The sequence below is a fragment of the Pundamilia nyererei genome, unplaced genomic scaffold (assembly GCF_000239375.1).
Source record: "Pundamilia nyererei isolate P.nyererei 1_Seehausen unplaced genomic scaffold, PunNye1.0 scaffold00031, whole genome shotgun sequence".
NCBI classification, from domain to species: Eukaryota; Metazoa; Chordata; class Actinopteri; order Cichliformes; family Cichlidae; genus Pundamilia; species Pundamilia nyererei.
The window spans coordinates 3,843,382-3,861,541 of NW_005187432.1; the positions used below are offsets into that span (position 1 = coordinate 3,843,382).

The 18,160-nt window shown below is 40.3% G+C and overlaps 2 protein-coding genes across 5 annotated transcripts in view; one reads left to right on the top strand and one right to left on the bottom strand.

Moving 5' to 3' along the window:
- The first annotated feature begins 3,687 nt into the window (after positions 1–3,687).
- klf2b (Kruppel like factor 2b) lies at positions 3,688–5,795 on the top strand. The gene is made up of 3 exons (XM_005729116.1): positions 3,688–4,021; positions 4,229–5,141; positions 5,273–5,795. Exons 1-3 carry the CDS (start codon positions 3,950–3,952, stop codon positions 5,446–5,448), a joined length of 1,161 nt encoding a protein of 386 aa, XP_005729173.1. The 5' UTR covers positions 3,688–3,949; the 3' UTR covers positions 5,449–5,795.
- Positions 5,796–7,197: 1,402 nt separating this feature from the next.
- Positions 7,198–18,160, bottom strand: part of eps15l1b (epidermal growth factor receptor pathway substrate 15-like 1b) — a 17,960-nt gene continuing 6,997 nt past the window's right edge. The window contains exons 12-24 of one of the 4 annotated variants that reach the window (XM_005729118.2): positions 17,533–17,618; positions 16,403–16,475; positions 15,993–16,154; positions 15,303–15,500; positions 14,276–14,440; positions 13,897–14,008; positions 13,610–13,749; positions 13,316–13,376; positions 11,845–11,930; positions 11,504–11,570; positions 9,947–10,071; positions 9,183–9,199; positions 8,612–8,748 (exon numbers count right to left, since the gene is read on the bottom strand). In XM_005729118.2, the coding sequence (XP_005729175.1) occupies positions 8,679–8,748; positions 9,183–9,199; positions 9,947–10,071; positions 11,504–11,570; positions 11,845–11,930; positions 13,316–13,376; positions 13,610–13,749; positions 13,897–14,008; positions 14,276–14,440; positions 15,303–15,500; positions 15,993–16,154; positions 16,403–16,475; positions 17,533–17,618 (1,362 nt within the window). In that variant the 3' untranslated portion in view covers positions 8,612–8,678. Of the gene's footprint in view, positions 8,749–9,182; positions 9,200–9,946; positions 10,072–11,503; positions 11,571–11,844; positions 11,931–13,315; positions 13,377–13,609; positions 13,750–13,896; positions 14,009–14,275; positions 14,441–15,302; positions 15,501–15,992; positions 16,155–16,402; positions 16,476–17,532; positions 17,619–18,160 lie in introns of all 4 variants that reach the window. The other 3 variants (XM_005729117.2, XM_005729119.1, XM_005729120.2) reach the window with 3 other exon arrangements.

Genomic DNA, 18,160 nt, shown 5'->3' on the forward strand with positions numbered 1-18,160 from the left:
CCTCATGCTTGGTGTTTTTAACATTCCCATTTGTATTCTGTCAGAAACTTGGCATTTTGGGAAACCCGTAAAGTTATCTGCCTTTCCACACTCAAAGAAATACTGGACGCGGACATGATGTGTACAGTATTATTCTGCTGAGGTCGAGCATGTTCTCGCAGAACAGCATTGTCTCGTTCTTCTTTTGTGCTTTCTCTCTGTGAAACTGCACTTTGTAGTTTGTTTGATCTCTCCATTTTTGGCTGCACGGGGATGGGAGGTTCTCTTTAGAAATAGCTCGTCTTTATTTTACACCAAGTTCTGAAAAGCATGTTGGACAAAAACAAAAGAGGATGCTTAAAATTCTCAACAGTATTGTCACAGTCCTACGTGGGAAAGTTTTTCTTAAGAGAAAAGAATAGATTTTACAGAACGACTGCTGCTGTTAATGCAACAACATGTCAGCAGCTTCATTACTCCTGAGCAACATGACAGCCTGTTGATAAGTTGATCACCTCACAGCACAGATAAGACAGCAACAGTAATAGTTCGAACAATTGTGAAATTACATTGTTGCCCAATTGTAAAACGATTGTGTAAATTTCAGTTCAGGGAAAGAGGCTTCGCTGGAAATTGTACTAATCTATACTTAATCCTGCCATATGATGACTTTAGTGGTTCCTCTTCTGCAGTAAGAGCTGAAAGTGCAGTCTTTGACTCCAAGAGAGACGGCGCTTTTACTGACAAGTGCACTGAAACCAAGATATTTGTCCTGTTTTTCCTTTTTTACTTCTGACCTCTGTAGAGTGGAAAGCACGTGGGGGCAATTTTCCCCACAGGGATCAACTGAGTACCAGTTCTTTATGAACTTGTTACAAATCTTTGAGTGCAACCTGAGAGATGTTTTTACGTGGGCTGCTGCAGTCATAAGAGTGTCCCGCCCATCGTATGTCCAGCATGAGTATATGCCCGGTGCGCTCAAATGAAATTCTCTCCTCGGGTATGCACACTTCTCCACAGGAAGTGACAGCTCAGAACGAAATACAAACCCGTCTCCTAAATGTTGTACCAAGTATTCCCACAAGACATGCCAACTACTTTTGTTGCCTTTCACATCAATTTGCTCTGCTTCACAGACCAGTGCACGCTGAGTGAAGTTTAACGTGGGTATGGGCTGCTCGCGTATAAACGTTTCGGTCATGTTTGGCTTGGTTTTGAATCCGCCAGGTGCAGCATCGTTGAGTCAAAGATTTCCTATTAAGCGGTGTTAGTTGAAACAAAGTATCTAAAATGTGCACTGTGAGAATCAGTAAGTCTGTAAAAGGCTTCAGGTAGAGGTTATTTAATAGATACAGTACAAATTCAGGGCTATTTACAGATAATTAAACGAGCCAAATTAACCTTCTTGTCGTTTTCACCTTTTTTTTTTTTATAAATACAAACCTTGAGCAAGAGCTTGTATAAACATAAAATCAGCAGCTGTGGCTCAGTGGGTAGAAAAACCTGATGTTTCATCCCAGACTCCCCCTGTTCAAGTGTCCTGAAAGGAATCTGTTGACATTTATGAGACATATATAAAGTATGTCGAAGTCACTGCAACAGACCAGTAAATAATAAGCCACAAAAATGCCATAAAAACACAAATATTTAGCCTCTTTGTTTTTACAAGTTAAACAAGTGAGATCCAATCTTTCTCTTAGAAAGAAGGCAAATATTAATAGTGCTCCCATTAAGTGAGACAAAAGCATGTAGTAAAATGCTAAAGTTCAAATGGCACTGGTGTAATATACTGTTGAGACAGCCTGTTGGGGGTTTTTTCATATGTGGGCTTTCGCAGAGCGACAAATCTTGCATAAGGTTTCTGAATTTAAACATAGTGGTGCAAGAAGATTTTAAGCAATGTCTCTAAAAAACCTTGAGTTCTTTGGTAATTGCCTAAATGTAATCTATCAGGCATTACAGGGCAGTAAAGGTAGCTGAGTAAGAGAGGAAGTGAGATTGCTTTCACTCTCACTAGTAGCAAAGCAAAAAAAGGCTCGCGGCGCAGAGCAAGGGTCAACAACAGCGGTCATGGGTTCAGACATCAGGCCGGCTGCTGCGCTGCCTCTAAAAACACATTTCCTCTCTGGCCTTACTGGACTTCTTCTGTGTGACGCACTTTCCACTGAACACACAGAGCTGACAGGGCTCAGGATGTGGAAACCTCACAGCTGAAAGTTTACTGGTGAAGGTGGTGGACATGACAGCTTGATGAGAGGTGGTGTATCTGTCATTAGAAGCTGACTTGGATCAGGTCATTGGCACACTGAGTACTTTTGCGCTTTTTTAACCTGCTGAGGTTGAGGATGAGGTGTGTGTCTCTCTTGGGGTTTCAGGTTAAATCCTACATAAAGTACAGCTGGAGAGTACCTAAAATATAGTGTGTACTTCAGGTTCCTATCTTGGAGTTGCATAGGTTTCTTTTGACTTATTCTGTGCTGCATTTTAGAGGGAAGCATTCCTTCTGAAATAACAAGTCTACATTAAACTTACAAAAAAACTAGCTTAACATCAGCTTCACGTGCAGATAAATGGCTGCTTACAGGTAATATAAATCATTACTCATCCCCAATTGCCTTCACTAATCGTGCTTCAGTGTGACATTTAATAAAACACGTGCTTCTTAGAACAATCTCTTCTTTCATTGCACTATTCTATGTTGAATTGGATCCAAGGAATAAAGTTTAGGCACCAATCTTTCTAATTCCATCACACTTTGGGAAAAAGTGGCACAAAAAAGTGCGGAGTCGTACCCTGCAGAAAGCCTGTCTTCATGACCTCTGGAGCCAGGCGACTTCCTCGGATTCCTCCAGAAAACAATCCCCCTTTCCTCAAATCTCTCGGTCGAAGTAGCAACAAACACTAACGCTGATTTGTGATGCAAATGTGAACCCAATCGAAACCAGTAGCCCCAATTATGTCATTTACATGTGAACGGGACGTTAGCTTAAATTACGTTTATATCAGGAATGGTTAAAGCGTAATAATACCCCCCTCAAAAGAAAAAGGGGGGGGGGGAGTTTCAGACGACCCTGGCGCCTGTTTAGACAGGCCCGTTGTGAGAGAACAAAAAGCATCTACCATTAATGATAATGAGCCGGCACAGACACCTACACTGCGCGTATCTTTACTGAGCTCTTATAAGTTTAACAAAAACGTGTTTATTTAAATAGAAACCCCTTTAATGGAGGCTCTTGGACCAGTGCGTGAGGAAGTGTGAAAGAAAAAGAGGCTTAGAGAGGCATCGAGATCAGAAAATAATAAATATATAATAATTAATAATGTATGCCACATATATACATATATTTTTTATTTCGTGGCAAATCTTTCAGTTTCTTTCCAGAGCTGAACCCGCTAATCCCAATCTAATGATATTTTTATTACTGTTCATCAGAAAAGCCACATCTCCTTTGTGTCCTGGTGATTAACTCGAGTACTGACAGCCTTTATTTTTAAGTTGCTGGTGCGGCTTTGCCTCCAGCAGTTTCTGTCACTGTACTTGTTCTTTTTAGATTATTACGTAAGTATATATGGTTGCTATACAGTGTGTTTATCATTTAAAAAAACAAACTTCAAATATCTTGCGTCACAATGTGGGAGGGGCCAAGCTAGGGCCCGCCCTTTTCAAAGAGGCTTGGTGCGAGCCGCTCTGCCTGTCACACACAAGTGAGCTGTGAGTCTGCACGAGCTGCTTTATAAAGCGCTAAATTTACCAAACTTTACGTTGTTTCCTGAGCTCTCACAATTGGCCAGGCGCGCTCGGAATAGGGTTATAAGGTTCGGAGGACCTCCTACCACTTTTAAACTTGTTCATGTATTTGATGTGAAACTGTGGAGAAGCGACAGTGAAATAGGCGCACAGACCCCTGCGCGGCTGCCGCTCAACACAGCACGATTTTGACAAGAGAAACTTATATTACTTTACCCAACGATGGCCTTATCCGGAGTGATGCTACCGTCATTTTCGACTTTCTCAAACCAAAGAGAAAAACCCTGGGAAAATGTAAGTTTGAAACAATGTCACGCAACTGTGTGTATGTGTTTTGTGTGTGTTTGTTTTTTTAAATATCCGTGATTTTGATTCTGCTTGTAATAATATAAATATCATGTAAGAATAATTTATTTGCTTCGAAAAAATATATATTTTGGTTCTAAAAAAAACTTTGCAGTCGCTTATTTCTCATCTGCTTTTTTCTCCTCATTCCTACAGAGATGGAAGGGAGAGATGGACAAACTGGTCTCTTCGAGCTGGTCCATGCTTGAAATGGTACAAAACCTGGACAATCAAAACAAAAAGGAAGACGAGGATCTGAGTAACTATTTGGATCTGGATTTTATTCTCGCCAATACAACTGGCTCAGACAGCGCGATGGACTATCTGGGCACCGCCGACCCCAACATGTACACGACTGGAAACTCTATGCCATCGTTCCCAGCAGACGACCATCGCTCCCCACCGCCCCCGTACGGCGCCAGCCTCATGACAGAACAACTCCGCTCCGAAGGAACAGACAGCTATGGCATTACGCGCAACCCCAGCATTCAGGGAAGATTTTATGCCAGCACGGCGCATTTCCCCCGCCCGGAGAACATCAAAGTAGAGCCACCAATGGACAGTTATGGTCCCGTAATGGGCATGGTGCCCCAGAGCTGCAGCAAAATCAAGCAAGAAGGCAACGTTTCGTGCATGATGTCCTTTGAGCAGCCAAGAGTGGCCATCTCTCCCCGAGCGGCCAGCAACATGACCCCGCCGCTGAGTCCCAATGACCAGGGAGTTTCGGACTGTCAGGGACAGTTATGCCAGCCCATGAACTTTCAGCAGAAATATCACGCAACTGTGGCTTTCCAGCACCACCCTCAGGCGCCACAGATGCAGATGGCCTACCACGCTCCACATGCTGGTTTTGGCATGTATGATGAAGCTCTCAGCCTGCAGCCGGGCGCACAGAGGGTGATGCTTACTCCACCCTCATCTCCCCTCGAACTGCTGGAGTCCAAACCCAAAAGAGGCAGGCGCACGTGGCCACGGAAGCGCACAGCCACGCATACCTGCACGTTTGCAGGCTGCGGAAAAACCTACACAAAGAGCTCGCACCTGAAGGCACATCTCCGCACTCACACCGGTAAGTTTGAGCTGAAGTATGCTATGATCTTTTTTAAGTGCGCAGTTACGCACAGAGCAGCGCATTGATTTAAACAAAATGCCGTTTCAGCACAGCCTAATAAACTTTTTTTCAAATTTTTTTTCACGCAGGTGAGAAGCCGTACCACTGCAGCTGGGAAGGCTGTGGATGGAAATTCGCCCGCTCCGACGAGCTTACCCGTCATTTCCGCAAACACACCGGACACAGACCCTTCCAGTGCCACCTGTGTGAGCGCGCCTTTTCAAGGTCTGACCACCTGGCCCTTCATATGAAGAGACACATGTGAAGTAACCCACATAAGGACTCGGGGCGATTGGGGGGGGTTATTATTATTACGATTTCAACTGTATTTTTTATTTAAAATATTCCTCACATGACCAAAGACGCATATTATGATATTGAATTCAAAAAATGTTTAGTGTTATTGTTTAATAACGTAGCTGGTACTACTTTGGTTGTTTAAGCTTTAGAAAAGCTTTGTTTGCTTTAGAGCAGGCAGACCAAGAAGGGGCTGGCCCTGTATATACTACTCTCCTTTGACAGAACTGGAATGCTGTGTTTGACACAAAAGTGCCTTTCTGTGTTGTGCTACTGTATAAAAAAAAACAAAAAAAAAAAAACCTCTTTGTGAAAGAAGACATGGCCAAAAAAGCAGTACATGTTCTCGCTGATAGGAATGCAATGCACATACAGTTGCCTAATATGTGCAAAGACAAAAGACAATGTTTTATTTAAACTGCCTCAATGTCTGAATGGCCTATACTGTTTTTTGTTTTTTTAAATGCTTTTTGTCCATCTCAGTGTGAAACTCTTGGTTCCAGCCCCTCTGTACACTATCAGGGCTTGATGTCCTGTGCTTTATTTTTTACTTAAATTTATATAAAAAAAAAAAGTACCTGGATTTTATACTGTAAATCATGTATTTATTGTAAATATTAAAAAAAATGGAACTGAATTGTTTGGCTTGAGAAGTCTTTACTTCGCTTGCGTGCTTACTCATTCCTTACACTTGTTCACACATTTCTTTTTTATTGGATACATCCAGCCACTCAACATAACTCATAACTGCTGGTAAAAAGGTGCAGTAGACCTGCGGACTGTCACATCAGTTCTTCTAAATTGTACATCGAATTTTAAAACACGAGCATTTGATTTCCACTGTGATGTTTTGCAGCTGCAAGACAGAGAAGGGCAGCCGCTTGTGGGCTTAGCCTATAAATACAAACACTCCATTTCCATAATTACAGAGTGAGCCAGGAGCCGTCTGGACAGAGGGGCACAGCAAACCCTCATCAGGGAGCCCTTAGACTCCCTTTCTGATGGGTAGAAATTATAGTAGGACATCAAAGAGCCTTAATACTACAATTACACACAGTCACTCTGCACTACAGTTTCAAAGTATCCAAGTCCGTGCACATTATGGCTGCATAGTGTCAGTGAGCAGTCGTTTTGCCCGCATCAAAGAGTGCATTGAGTGCATATATAAAAGCCAGATGGCATTTTCTAAAAAGCGTAGTCTTTTAAAAAACTTAATAAAACAGTTTTAATTGAATCAGTGTAACTCAGTTACTTTGTATAGTAAATTCACCTGCAGCAATAAAACGCAAATGCAAAGAGAGTTCAAATGCGTTTATCAACACACTGAAATTTATCATATTTTAAAACGAAAAAAGAGGAAGTACACACTGGGCCAAAAATATCTACCCAGTACATGCAAATATGTCGTTCTCATTTCACTTTTTTGTGTTCCAATATCAAACCAGACCTCTAAGACATAAAAACAATCAATGTTCGAGTCACTCTAGTTTTACTTCAAGAACTAGATTTAGAAAGAAGCATCACAAGAACAATTAAACTATCCCCCCCCCCCTTCACAACAAGTCTATGCAATGCTCAGCACCTGTTTCTCAAGGCCACTTGCTGTATATTCATTCTCTGTTTACCATTGAAACATTAATTTTGCAATTACACCTGACTCACTTCTTTTTATGCTGTTGTGGAAATGTTTAAGAAATCAGACCTACCTCTCTCTGTGCTTGGTGTTAAAAATCACTTTTATTCAATTAAAAGTCCTTACAGTTTTGAGCAACTCAAACCTTTACCTCAAAATTATATACATAATGTGCAGCAATAACACATTACAGTGTTAACGTGTTGAAAAATAAGGCGCCGTCACTCTGTGCATGTCCACATAACAGTGCATACATTATGTGCCACATAAACCTGATTAGTGTTTTGTATGATTACAAGGATGCAATAATTCAGGCCATTTGCAGAAAAGTCCTCCCACTAGATTACTAGACAGTGATAACACAAATCCATATGAAAAATAATAAATATCCAAAAGGTCGATTTGGCTGAATAGCAGAAGTAGTAAAAAGGTGTAACAGCACCAGTATAAACAAGAGAGGTTTACACTTCCTCCATTTAATAGAGGCATTAGTTGCAGGGAGCTATTTGGGTGTTACAACAATGCAACCAATGATGATATATCTGACAAACAAGCTGTTCGCAGAGGAAGAGCGCTCCAAGTGGACAGAGCTGGGTTCACAGGAAAGGAAGACCGTAATGATTATCATTAGCATCTTTAGGATTTCCAATATATTCCAGTACTCTTTTAATTCATGCACTTTACTTATATAAATATTAGCTATGAAAGCATAAATGCCCAGAAACACCAGTAGCATTTAAAATGAGAATCTAAATCATGCTACTGGTGATCTCATAACTTGTTTAAGACAGGAATGGAGTTTTTTCCCCCTGTCTTTTATTTGGTTGAGCTCAAAATAAAACCGTATAACTATATACACTAAAAGAAGAGGTTTCCTAAAAAATGAAATAAAACAAAATAAAAACAAAACAAAATAAATTTGAAAAAAGTCAATTGAATGTCAGCAGAGCAAATGTTTCGACTTTCATTGTGATTTTTCTGAGCGATATAAAAACAGTTTTAGGATGTATCTCACTTCATACATGACAAATTAGCTGCTTTCGTTTCTAAATAAAACAAAAATATTTTTAAAATGTTATTTTACCTTCAAAAAAAGCCCCCACAAATTTGGATAAGGTAAGGCTGATTAGCCATAACCAGATATGGAGTTAGATATAGGTTGTAGTAGTCGAGTACCCTGCCGGTTTGGCTTGCGTTAAATCCATGTTCTTGGAGGATGAAGCAAGGCTTAAATCAAGTGCCTCCATATTGTCCCTGATTATAGTTTCCACATAGTTTGGGAGCAATGAACCTTAACTAGTAGCTAAATGTGGAGTCATTTGAACACAAGTACAGTCATAGCTGCAGAAACACTGGGCTCTTGCACAAGTTGGTAACAGGGGGTGCTAGTCATGTCGGGCCAATGATGGTACGGTTGTCACGAGCCTGTAGATGGCGGGCTGTAAGGAAAAGCGAAGGGGACAGAAAGTTGTGCTGGAGCACGCCTGCTCAGGTGTTCGGCATGGTGGTCTTGCTGAGAGCGATGGCCAGCTCCAGGTCCTTCTGCTCCTGGAGCTGCAGCCTCCTCAACCTCTCCCGTTCCTCATGCTCGCTCTCACGCTTGGCCCACTCCAGCTGCTCGCTCTCACTTCCAAACTGGAGCAGAGACACAAAACATTAGATGTGCGCAATAAAAAGCAGGAATGTAGTCGTATAAGACACAACAGACAAAACACAGGAAGAAATATGCAAAAAATTTAAAATAAATAAATAAAAATCAAGCGTTTCTAGTTGGGCTGATTCTCAAAAAACTGCATTATTTAGCTAAATGATCTGATACATAGAAAAATACTAATCAAAAATTGAATGCAAATTAAAGACAATTAGATTTCACTTTTACATCACACAAGACAGCAAAGAAGGTGCTGCTCCACTACAACAAATCAATGGTCACATTTCCCAAATTCTGTGTTTGGATGCAGGAATGCAGGAAAATAATTATGCTCGAGAATCACTTTACTTAGATTATGCATTGCCGACAGGTTTTTCACATGCAAAGAATCGAAAAGCACACCTTTATACAGTCTTACCTTAACATGTTCAGATCCTGGCAGAAAAACAAAAATTACAACACAGAGCTCGATATAAAAACCACAAATCCCTTTCACAACAGTCATGCTGGCATGAGGGATAAAATAAATACATATCATGTCAAGTGATACAAACCAGACACAAAAAGCTGCCATGCATCACCTCTCCACATGAGAGCACAGTCAGCCGTTAGGCTATACAAGATGGCAAATAAGCGGAAGGTGGGACATAAAGAGGGAGATTTACTCTGTTGTTCTCTGCTTTGAGGCATATCATGCTTTGACAGCGAATAAGCCTTTAGCTTGCACTTCGAGACTTGAAAAATGCTCCTCAAGTGATACCTGACCAGGCAAGTTCATGAACTCGCCAACTATGAGTTTATAAATCCTCGCTTCCTCTCAAAGGAAAAGGCAAAGATGACAGCAAGCATGCAAGCCCCTTTACCAGGTGCACAGAGCCAATCTATAACTCGACAGAGACTAGCAGAGGGACTGTCCAACTCAGTCATGCAATCATTTACTTTCCTTCTAAACCAAGCAGTTGAAAAGCTCTCACATGTTCTGTCAGTTGTTAGTTAACAGCCAGTAAACACAAAAGTTCTTTGAGTGCCTTCTGAACACACTGCTTTTGGGGCGTTAACAGAATGAGGCCCAATGACACAGAGCTGACACCTCTGTGGCTTGAACACAGCAATCTAAAGATCGAGATGAGATCAGCAGCTTGTGCAGGCAAATATACTCTACAGCAAGTACACTACACTTACAGATGCAAAATTTGCAAAACCCATAGGATAATCTTTGGATGTTTTATTCGACTGTGTCGTAAAGAAAGAGTCTGCACCGTCTGCTGTGGAGCCAACGCTCTGGAGCAGCTCTGATGGACTCAAACCTATCAGAGAAGGAAGGACATTTAAATAAGATAATATATATAAAAAAAACCCAACATGACAGAAAATGCTGCTGTTAGCATCTTCATTAGAGATATTTCTCACCGATACCCCCCTTGGGAAATTGAACTCACACTTTAAAGGCTAACGCATAATACTTTGCCACTAAATAGTCACAGGAAGCCAACAGCTTCATGCAAGCAGAGTAGTTACCCAGGGGAAAGCCACATTGATTCAAAAAATGTGGTTAACACCTTTTTCAGTACAGCTCACTGATGCAGTGAAGCTTAAACATGCACACGGTTGCTTTTTTGGAACTTGCAATTGTAAAAGATGGACACACCCTTGTGTACAGTAAGCACACATTTCTTATAATGATGGTACTATTAATAAGTGAGAATGTTGTTTATCTCACGGACTTTGTGCACCAATGCAGCACAGGCTGCTCATGCAAATTCAAGGGCTCAATTTTCCGAAAAACGAATTCTTTGATTTGTCAAATTAAAAAGAATTGATTAAGAAAAAACAAAACAAAAAGAAAAACAAGTATTATTAGAGTTGTTTACAAATGCTGCTGCAACACAGCTGCAAAAGAATAAATCCAATCAAATAAAAAATATATTAAAAGTTCTAACTGTTGAGCAACTGTCCTTGTAATACAGAAAGTCAACGGTGCCCACGGTTTGTGAGAGTGGACTTCTCACTTCCCCATCACACGTGAAGCACGTCTCTAGTTCAAGACAAACCATGGCTACTCATCTCTACCCTTTTCTGTGCAGTAAAGGGGAACACTAACTTTCCCAGGCTGATGCTTCTGCTACAAGAATAAGTGCAAGGTCACAGCGGAAGGGCATGTACTGGGCATGGCTTCTAGGTAATGTGTGAATTCACATGTGCATAAAAAAACAACACGAACAAAACCACTAAAAAAAAAAAAAAGGATGAGAAAGTTGTTCTCAAGGCTCCTCATCCTGTACACAAGAATATCTTAACACATCACTGCGGCAGAGTCTTAATAACAGCATTGTCATTTAAAGGACTCGTATCTCTGCCAGCAGCTTTCCTGTTTACCAAATCAAAAGAAGAAATTATGTTCTCAGCACCCTAGCACCTCAGTAGGGAAGTTGTTTTTTTTTTTTTTCTTTCTTTTTTTTTTCCACCACCATTAAGCATCAAATCCTTATTTCACAGGACGGTTACTCGCCGTGAAAACCCCCAAAAGTTCTTATGCTTTTATTTTGAGTTACATATGAGTAAAGAGAATGTACCATCATCACTGGCATAAAAAAAAAAAGTGTGATCTGTTTAGCAGATCTGACCCATTTCTATTTCCTAGTTATGAACACCATGCCTGCACATGCGCAGTCAAGTTAATCAAAAACACGTTTTATGTTATTTTATATAGATATACATATGAATAAACTCGATGCTTACCATAGGGAGGTGCAGGCCTCTTAGGCACACTTTTCTTTGGGATTGGGAGTACAGGATTGTCCGACTTCTTCTCAGACACAAGACAAAAAGAAAAGAAAAACCATTAGCTGTATACAAAACGATGACCCCAACAGAAATGTCAGCTAAGATGTAAAGCCTCTGGACTTATACAAGGTAGACCCTTTTCAGAAATGTGATAAATTGGAAGGAAAAAAAAAAAAAAAAAAACAAGACCTCAGTCACGATGAAAGTTAAATTAACAGCACGGCTTTCTTCAGCTTTAGTGGAAAACTATGCTTTATGGTGCAACTGATTCATAACTTCAAGTCTCCAGAGCTTACCTTTGACATCTGACTAAAGTCAGCAAATCCACCCCCCTTGCTTCCAAAAGAGTTGCTTCCAAAGGGGTCTGCTTTCCCAAACAAACCTGTGACAAGAGTACATTGAAATGCATTTGGAACATTTGAATACATTTATGGAAAGAGCCAGAAACTATAATGAAGTTCAGCCCCAAACCACACATTCAAAATCCTCTCTGCATCTTGCTTATTCTGAAAGGGCCTGTTTTCTATTTTCAGAAGAGGCAATGTGGCATGACCGTTTAATTTTCCATGACATTTTACAAAAAACCTGTAAAGCAGAGGTTTTGTTTAACCTGACGTATGCATCGGGCGTCATTTGGCGTCCTGTTAACTATAACCATGCCTGGCTTGTTTTGAAGCTCAGCAGTATGCCACTTAATGAAAAAAAAAAACCTGCATTTTTTCACCGTGAAAAAACAAAACATCGTAAGAGAATATGTTTGTTGTGAGTGTTCGACCACAAAAGACCCATTCATATGCAGGATCTGTGTTTTTCTTTTGCGCACAGTAACTCAGCTCAGGTCTACAGTCGACTCTGTGTTCATCTTAAACACGTGTAGCACGGCAGAGCATCAACCAGCAGCAGCCACCAACTTAAAACAACTTCCGCACCAAAAGAGGCACAGCAGTTCAACAGCAGCAAGTATAAAGACAGGACAGAGGCAGAAGGGAACTGGTTAAAGGAGTGGCAGTGTATCCTAGTAGAGAAGGACCAGCAGTCACAGAGTTTCTGTTATGCTTGGCTCCGGTTAGCCTCCTGTTTTTCCAGGGGGTGGGGGGTATTTTTAGTTGGTCAGTAGTTAAATGTGTAGGTACTCGACTAAAAATAGCCCAAAACCACAGGAAAAATTGAAGCCACAGTGAGTAAAAATTGTTTGCCCCTGGTGCTCCCCCCAAAATAAAATCTAAATCTAACACGTCACCCAGAATGGGCAAAAAGACTCTTTTAAGACGGGTTTCACAACTAAAGAGAGTTCTCATGTTTAGATGTCTGTTTTTAGAGTCATATTTTCAGTAAAAGGCTTGGAAAATCTGCTCCTATTAGTACAGGGATGACTATACGTGGAAATCGGCATGGATTCGTGCATGAAAACACGATCATACATCATCGTCTCAATAACAGCGAATGGAGAAGGATGAGTAACATATTTAAATATGACCTGTCCAACTTATGTACGACAAACTAGCTACATGAGGCCTCTTCCTGTTAAAGTTAAAAGATGGTTTTTTTTGCCTCTCAAAGTACTTGATTAAAGGGGATCATCAGATTGTTACGGTTCTTGAGATGACTGCTGGTATGAGCTGGTTGCTATTTTAATAAAAGTGAAGTTGAAAAAATGTTAAACTGAAGAACTCTGGGGCTATGTGCAAACAAATTATTCTGGGTTTTAATAATTTGAGATTTAAAGTCTCTTTCAGTGTGCTTTGACTTCCCATGTTGCTTCTGTACCTGAGTCCTTTGTTTTTGGGCTGTTTGATCTGAAGGAGTCACTGCTGCCAAAAGGACTTGGCTGACAAATGCAAAAGAAGGGGAAAAAACAAAAACAGAGTGAGATTTAATTCAGTCAAACACATTTAAAATGTACACACTATGACCACGCCACAAATCTCTTTCTGGTTTGCTTTTCCATTTATCTGCAAGCACAAAAAAAAAAGAAAATCTTCTTGAACTAATAATCGCACTGCATCTAAAAGAGCCATATTAACAAAGTAGTATCACTTGGGGAGGGGGGGGGGTCAATACCTTGACTGGAGGTACAGGTTTTCTGCTAAAGGGGTCTCCAGATCCAAACAAGTCTGGCCTGTCAGTTGTCTTAAAAAAGTCTTCAGATGAGGTGCCTTTGAAAGGGTCGCTTTCTTTGAAAGGATCACTTCCAAATGGATCTAGAAAAAGGACACCACCATCATTTACATCCTCTAACAAGAAAAGCTCATTAGAAGGGATACAAACTGAATGCAAGCAGCAGCTGACAAAGCCACAGTCGTTACAGAAAAAGGAGTAAATAAGGAGACTTGAGGAAGTATTCACACCTTTGAAGAGGTCAGATTTGAAGGGATCCTCCATCTTGAAGGGGTCTGCTTGAGTCTCCTTGGCAGCACTGTTGTTGTTGAACATGGCTATCCTTGACTTTAAAGAGCCCTCCTGATTAACCATCCAGAAAACAACAAATCAGCAACAATCTTATCAGTAAAGCCCTTTACCAATGTACCCGGAAAATATCCAGAAATTAACTTCCACGTTACAAGTCTGGGTACATTTGCACTTCTCTAGCATCTCCAGAGCAAAACGACAAAGGAAACAAAATCTGAATCCAGACTATTAGAGAACAGAAAAAATGAGTTTCTTGGATTTAGACTAAAATTGTACTGTGAATGAATCATCCTTCATAGGTAGTTGTGGTCTCCTCACCGTACTTCTGAAGCTTCCATCCTCCCTTTCAGCAAAGCCTTCATTTAGGTCCGGCAGGTTGCTCAAGTTTCCTGCGTTGATTTCTTTCAAAGCATTGTTGTACTGCTCAATGGTCTTGGTCAACTCTTTCTGGCTCTCTTGAATCAGTGACAACTTACCACGAGCCTAAAAAACACAAAGAATGTCAATCTACAGTATACCAACATGCTTCTAAAGAACCACACTGATATCTATCCACTTATGTCCAAAAGGTAGGTAGGTTAAATCATTCACTGTCTATGAACCAATAATTTCCATTATGACAATATAAATACTGTGACCTCCTCTGGCCCTGACAAACGTTCCCCGTATCATGACAAAAGAAAAAGCCAAAACTGAAAATGAAACTAAAGAAAATCAAAAGTAAAAGGAAACATTTTTAAATATTAAAAACTAAACTGAAATAAGAAAACGGTTTCCAGACACCAACTGAAATAAACAGACTTCAAAAGAAAAATACAAAAAAATAATACAATAATTCCACTACTTAAAGGGAGCATAACAAATCTGTATCAACTGGGGCTAACAAATTTTTGGGTAGAAATGCTGGCTGTCGTTTTTAGGCAGGATTGTAATCTGGATTTATTTCAGCTAACAGAAACAAACATGGTGCTCAAATCTGATGATTGCACCAGACATTAAAGTCACTAAACTGAACTGCCTGTAAGCGGTTTAGGTGTTTTGTACCTTTAAAGGTAGGAGTACCGGTAAGAGAATAAACGTCTGCTTCAAAATGATTATTTAAAAAACAAAAGAAAATAAAAACAAGTTAAATTCAAACTTGAATTTAACTTCACGTACTAGCTGAAACTTCACTAGTAGATAAGCGTAAATTAGTATAAGTGTTATTATTAGTACTACTGGATATCTAGACCTTTATCCCACTTTCCAACCTGATCTTTAATCCCAACAATGCTACTATGGAGCTTGGTGGTCTGAAGTGGCACAACATCCTAAAGTAACCTGTTGCCTTTCCCTCTGAACTGACCTGACTGATCTCATCCTGGGTGGTTTTGAGTGACTTAATGATGCTGTCCAGCTGAGTCCGACCAGACAGCAATCTCTGCTCTAGCTGTGCCTCCTCCTCTTGGACTCTACTCAGGTCCGTTTTGGTGCGACTCAGTTCATCTTCCTGACTGCGGAGGTCAGTCTCCTGTGAGCGGATCTGGCTCTGCAGGGATGAAATCTTCCAAACAAAAAGAAAAGAAGGTTATATCTGCAGGATCAACATCCTGCTTGCTGTTCATTTAGAAATTGTAGATTTCAATTATAAATTTTTTAAATGCAATTAGTGCTTCACTTCTTACATATTTTTTTTTCCACATCCATCTTGCACCAACAAACTAAAAGCCAAATATGCACAGCTGCCTCTAAAGCAGTTACACTGACTTTCTAAACAAAGACCTTATTGTATATGTGGTGAATGTGTTTAAAAATACTAACTCTCACCACTTTCATGTAAACAAATCTTAACCTCAGATGACCAATGTTTTGACATCTGGCCTGATATCCGAGATCGCACTGACACCAAACCATTATCAGCTTAGACCAAAAAGATTACACTACAGTAAAACCACAAATGCATGTGTACCACTGTCACCAGTAGCCAAACACAAAACCCAATAACATTTCTCAACTGAAATACATGCGCATCACTTCAGTGTGTCACATCTCTAACCTTCTGGGTTTCATCCTGGCACTTCTGCTTGATGTCGTTGAGCATTCCCTCAAGCCTGGAGCGCTGTTGGTCCATTTCCTCCAGGCGTACCTGGGCATCCTGCTTCTGGGACTCCAGGTCTTGCAAGCTGCTGCTCTCCCTTTCCAAATTATTCTGCAAGCCCTGAGGGTCAAGGAAAACCCGCACAGAGGGACATGTGTTTGCAGAAAGTATAGCTATTAGGCATGATCTTTTCTGAGTTATTAAGCCTTCAGTTCCCCTCAAAATTATGCAATTTGTGCTGGATTTGAAGTATTTCTGACAACTTTTTAAATTGTAGAATAAAATGGACTGGAATTTACTCATGAATACCATTAACTAACTTAACTTTAACCAGGCAAACTAAATTATTTTATTTTATTCAGTCTTACCTGCACATCACTGTTTTTTTGTCTGAGGGCCTCCTCCTTTTCTCTGATCTCATGCTCCAGGATGAATTTGTCTCTACAGATGAAAAACACGAGCCAAACAATGGCAGAGAGGTTATAAAATGGACATCACTCACCAACAAACGTACAGATCTCCAGCGACTCATCAACTGCCCCATTTTACGTGAACGTGCACAGAGCCTGCAGCCAAATATCTGGTTTAACAAAGAATGCTGAAACCGCTAACGTGATGCGATATCTGTTATCTCTGACTGTGGTTTTCTAGTTTTGTCAAGCCACCCTAATGCAACGAGACTAAACAAAAAGAGGCTAAACTCGCTCATAGTCCTTCTGCAGCACATTCATTATGACTATGTCACTGTTGGTGCGTTATCAAGTGTCCTGTTTAAAAAAAAAAAAAAGTTGCTTGAGATGAATTTTTAATACTTTTTATTGGCTTATAAATGTATTTTACAGTATGCACAAATCTATTTTGAATTGTAAATGCTAATGGAACGATTGCACCTTCCATGCGCTGCAGTCTTTATACACTATTCTTTGACACATTCTCTTAGTTGCTTCCTTCTTACACCACAAGTGTTTGGCCATAGGGTGAAAATACTGACTGCAAGAAAAAACTATTTACATCAAATGTTAACTCATGACCATGACTTCCTGGACTGCTGTCAATAGCCAGAAAAGGCCAGCAGCCAGTTAATCAAGTTGCCCAACATGTTGTTTGTGTGGGGTCTTTGTTCGTTTTGTTTTTTTAAATTAAACATACTCTGGGCCATTTGGGGTAATGATTATATTAAACCCTGGTGCCAAATTACATTAGAAAAATGTCTCGTGATAATACAAATATATTTAACAGTCCAAAAACAGACAAAAGTGTAGTCAACTGTAACCATTTACTGCAATTCATTTTCATGTTTGTCAGCAATCCGTATAGTTACACAGTGAGAAGTATGTTGACAGCTGTTGAGTACAATGCATCCTGTATACAAACAGTACAATAGTATGAAAAAAAACTTTGATCTAGAACATCACCTTACTAAAAGCTTGTCTACTTTTTCCTCACAGGAAGCGAAACAAAACTGTCCCTACTGCTAGTTACGGTTTAGTGGGCTCACCTCTGCAGATGAGATATTTCCTTACTGAGGTCATCCAGCTCTTTGATACCTGTCGGCTCTGTCGACCCTGTGTAGCCGATACCGTCCTGAGGTGAGAGACATTGAGACAGACGAGTTAGACAGGAGAAAAAAGGTAGGAGAGAAGATATGATGAGGGTGACTGGAGGGGAGCACAGAAACAGTTGATTAGGACTGGGAAATGGACAGGCGAACGACGAAGAATCTGTTCTAATAGGCGAAGGAGCACAAGGAGGGAAAAGAGGTCAGGGAAGATGTGAGTGATATGCAGTGGGGAAAGAGGTGCTCCCCGCTGTTGTGTTTAAAGAAACAAAAGTCAGAGGAAGGAAATACAAACAGCTCACACAGTTAGCGTAGGAGCAAGCCAGCCAGACGATACATAAATTGCACACAAGGCTATTTAAAAGAATTCAATGCAACAGTAAATTTTGGAAGACTGTTCATTGTTAAACAGACCCATGCCATATCAAGAAGCCTAAACAAAAATATTGGGCAATTCGCAAAATTGCTGAAGCAGACCAAGACAACACATAATCTATTTAAGCTTCGTGTTTCACCTGAAATAGGAGACTATCCATGATATATAACTGATACAGATATATAACTGATA

What these genes read in the sequence shown, in the direction of transcription:
- klf2b (XM_005729116.1), top strand. Translation starts at nt 3,950, where the DNA reads ATGGCCTTATCCGGAGTGATGCTACCGTCATTTTCGACTTTCTCAAAC. An exon ending in GAGAAAAACCCTGGGAAAAT is followed by an intron (nt 4,022 to 4,228) that starts GTAAGTTTGAAA and finishes TCATTCCTACAG; the next exon opens with AGATGGAAGGGAGAGATGGA. An exon ending in ACATCTCCGCACTCACACCG is followed by an intron (nt 5,142 to 5,272) that starts GTAAGTTTGAGC and finishes TTTTTCACGCAG; the next exon opens with GTGAGAAGCCGTACCACTGC.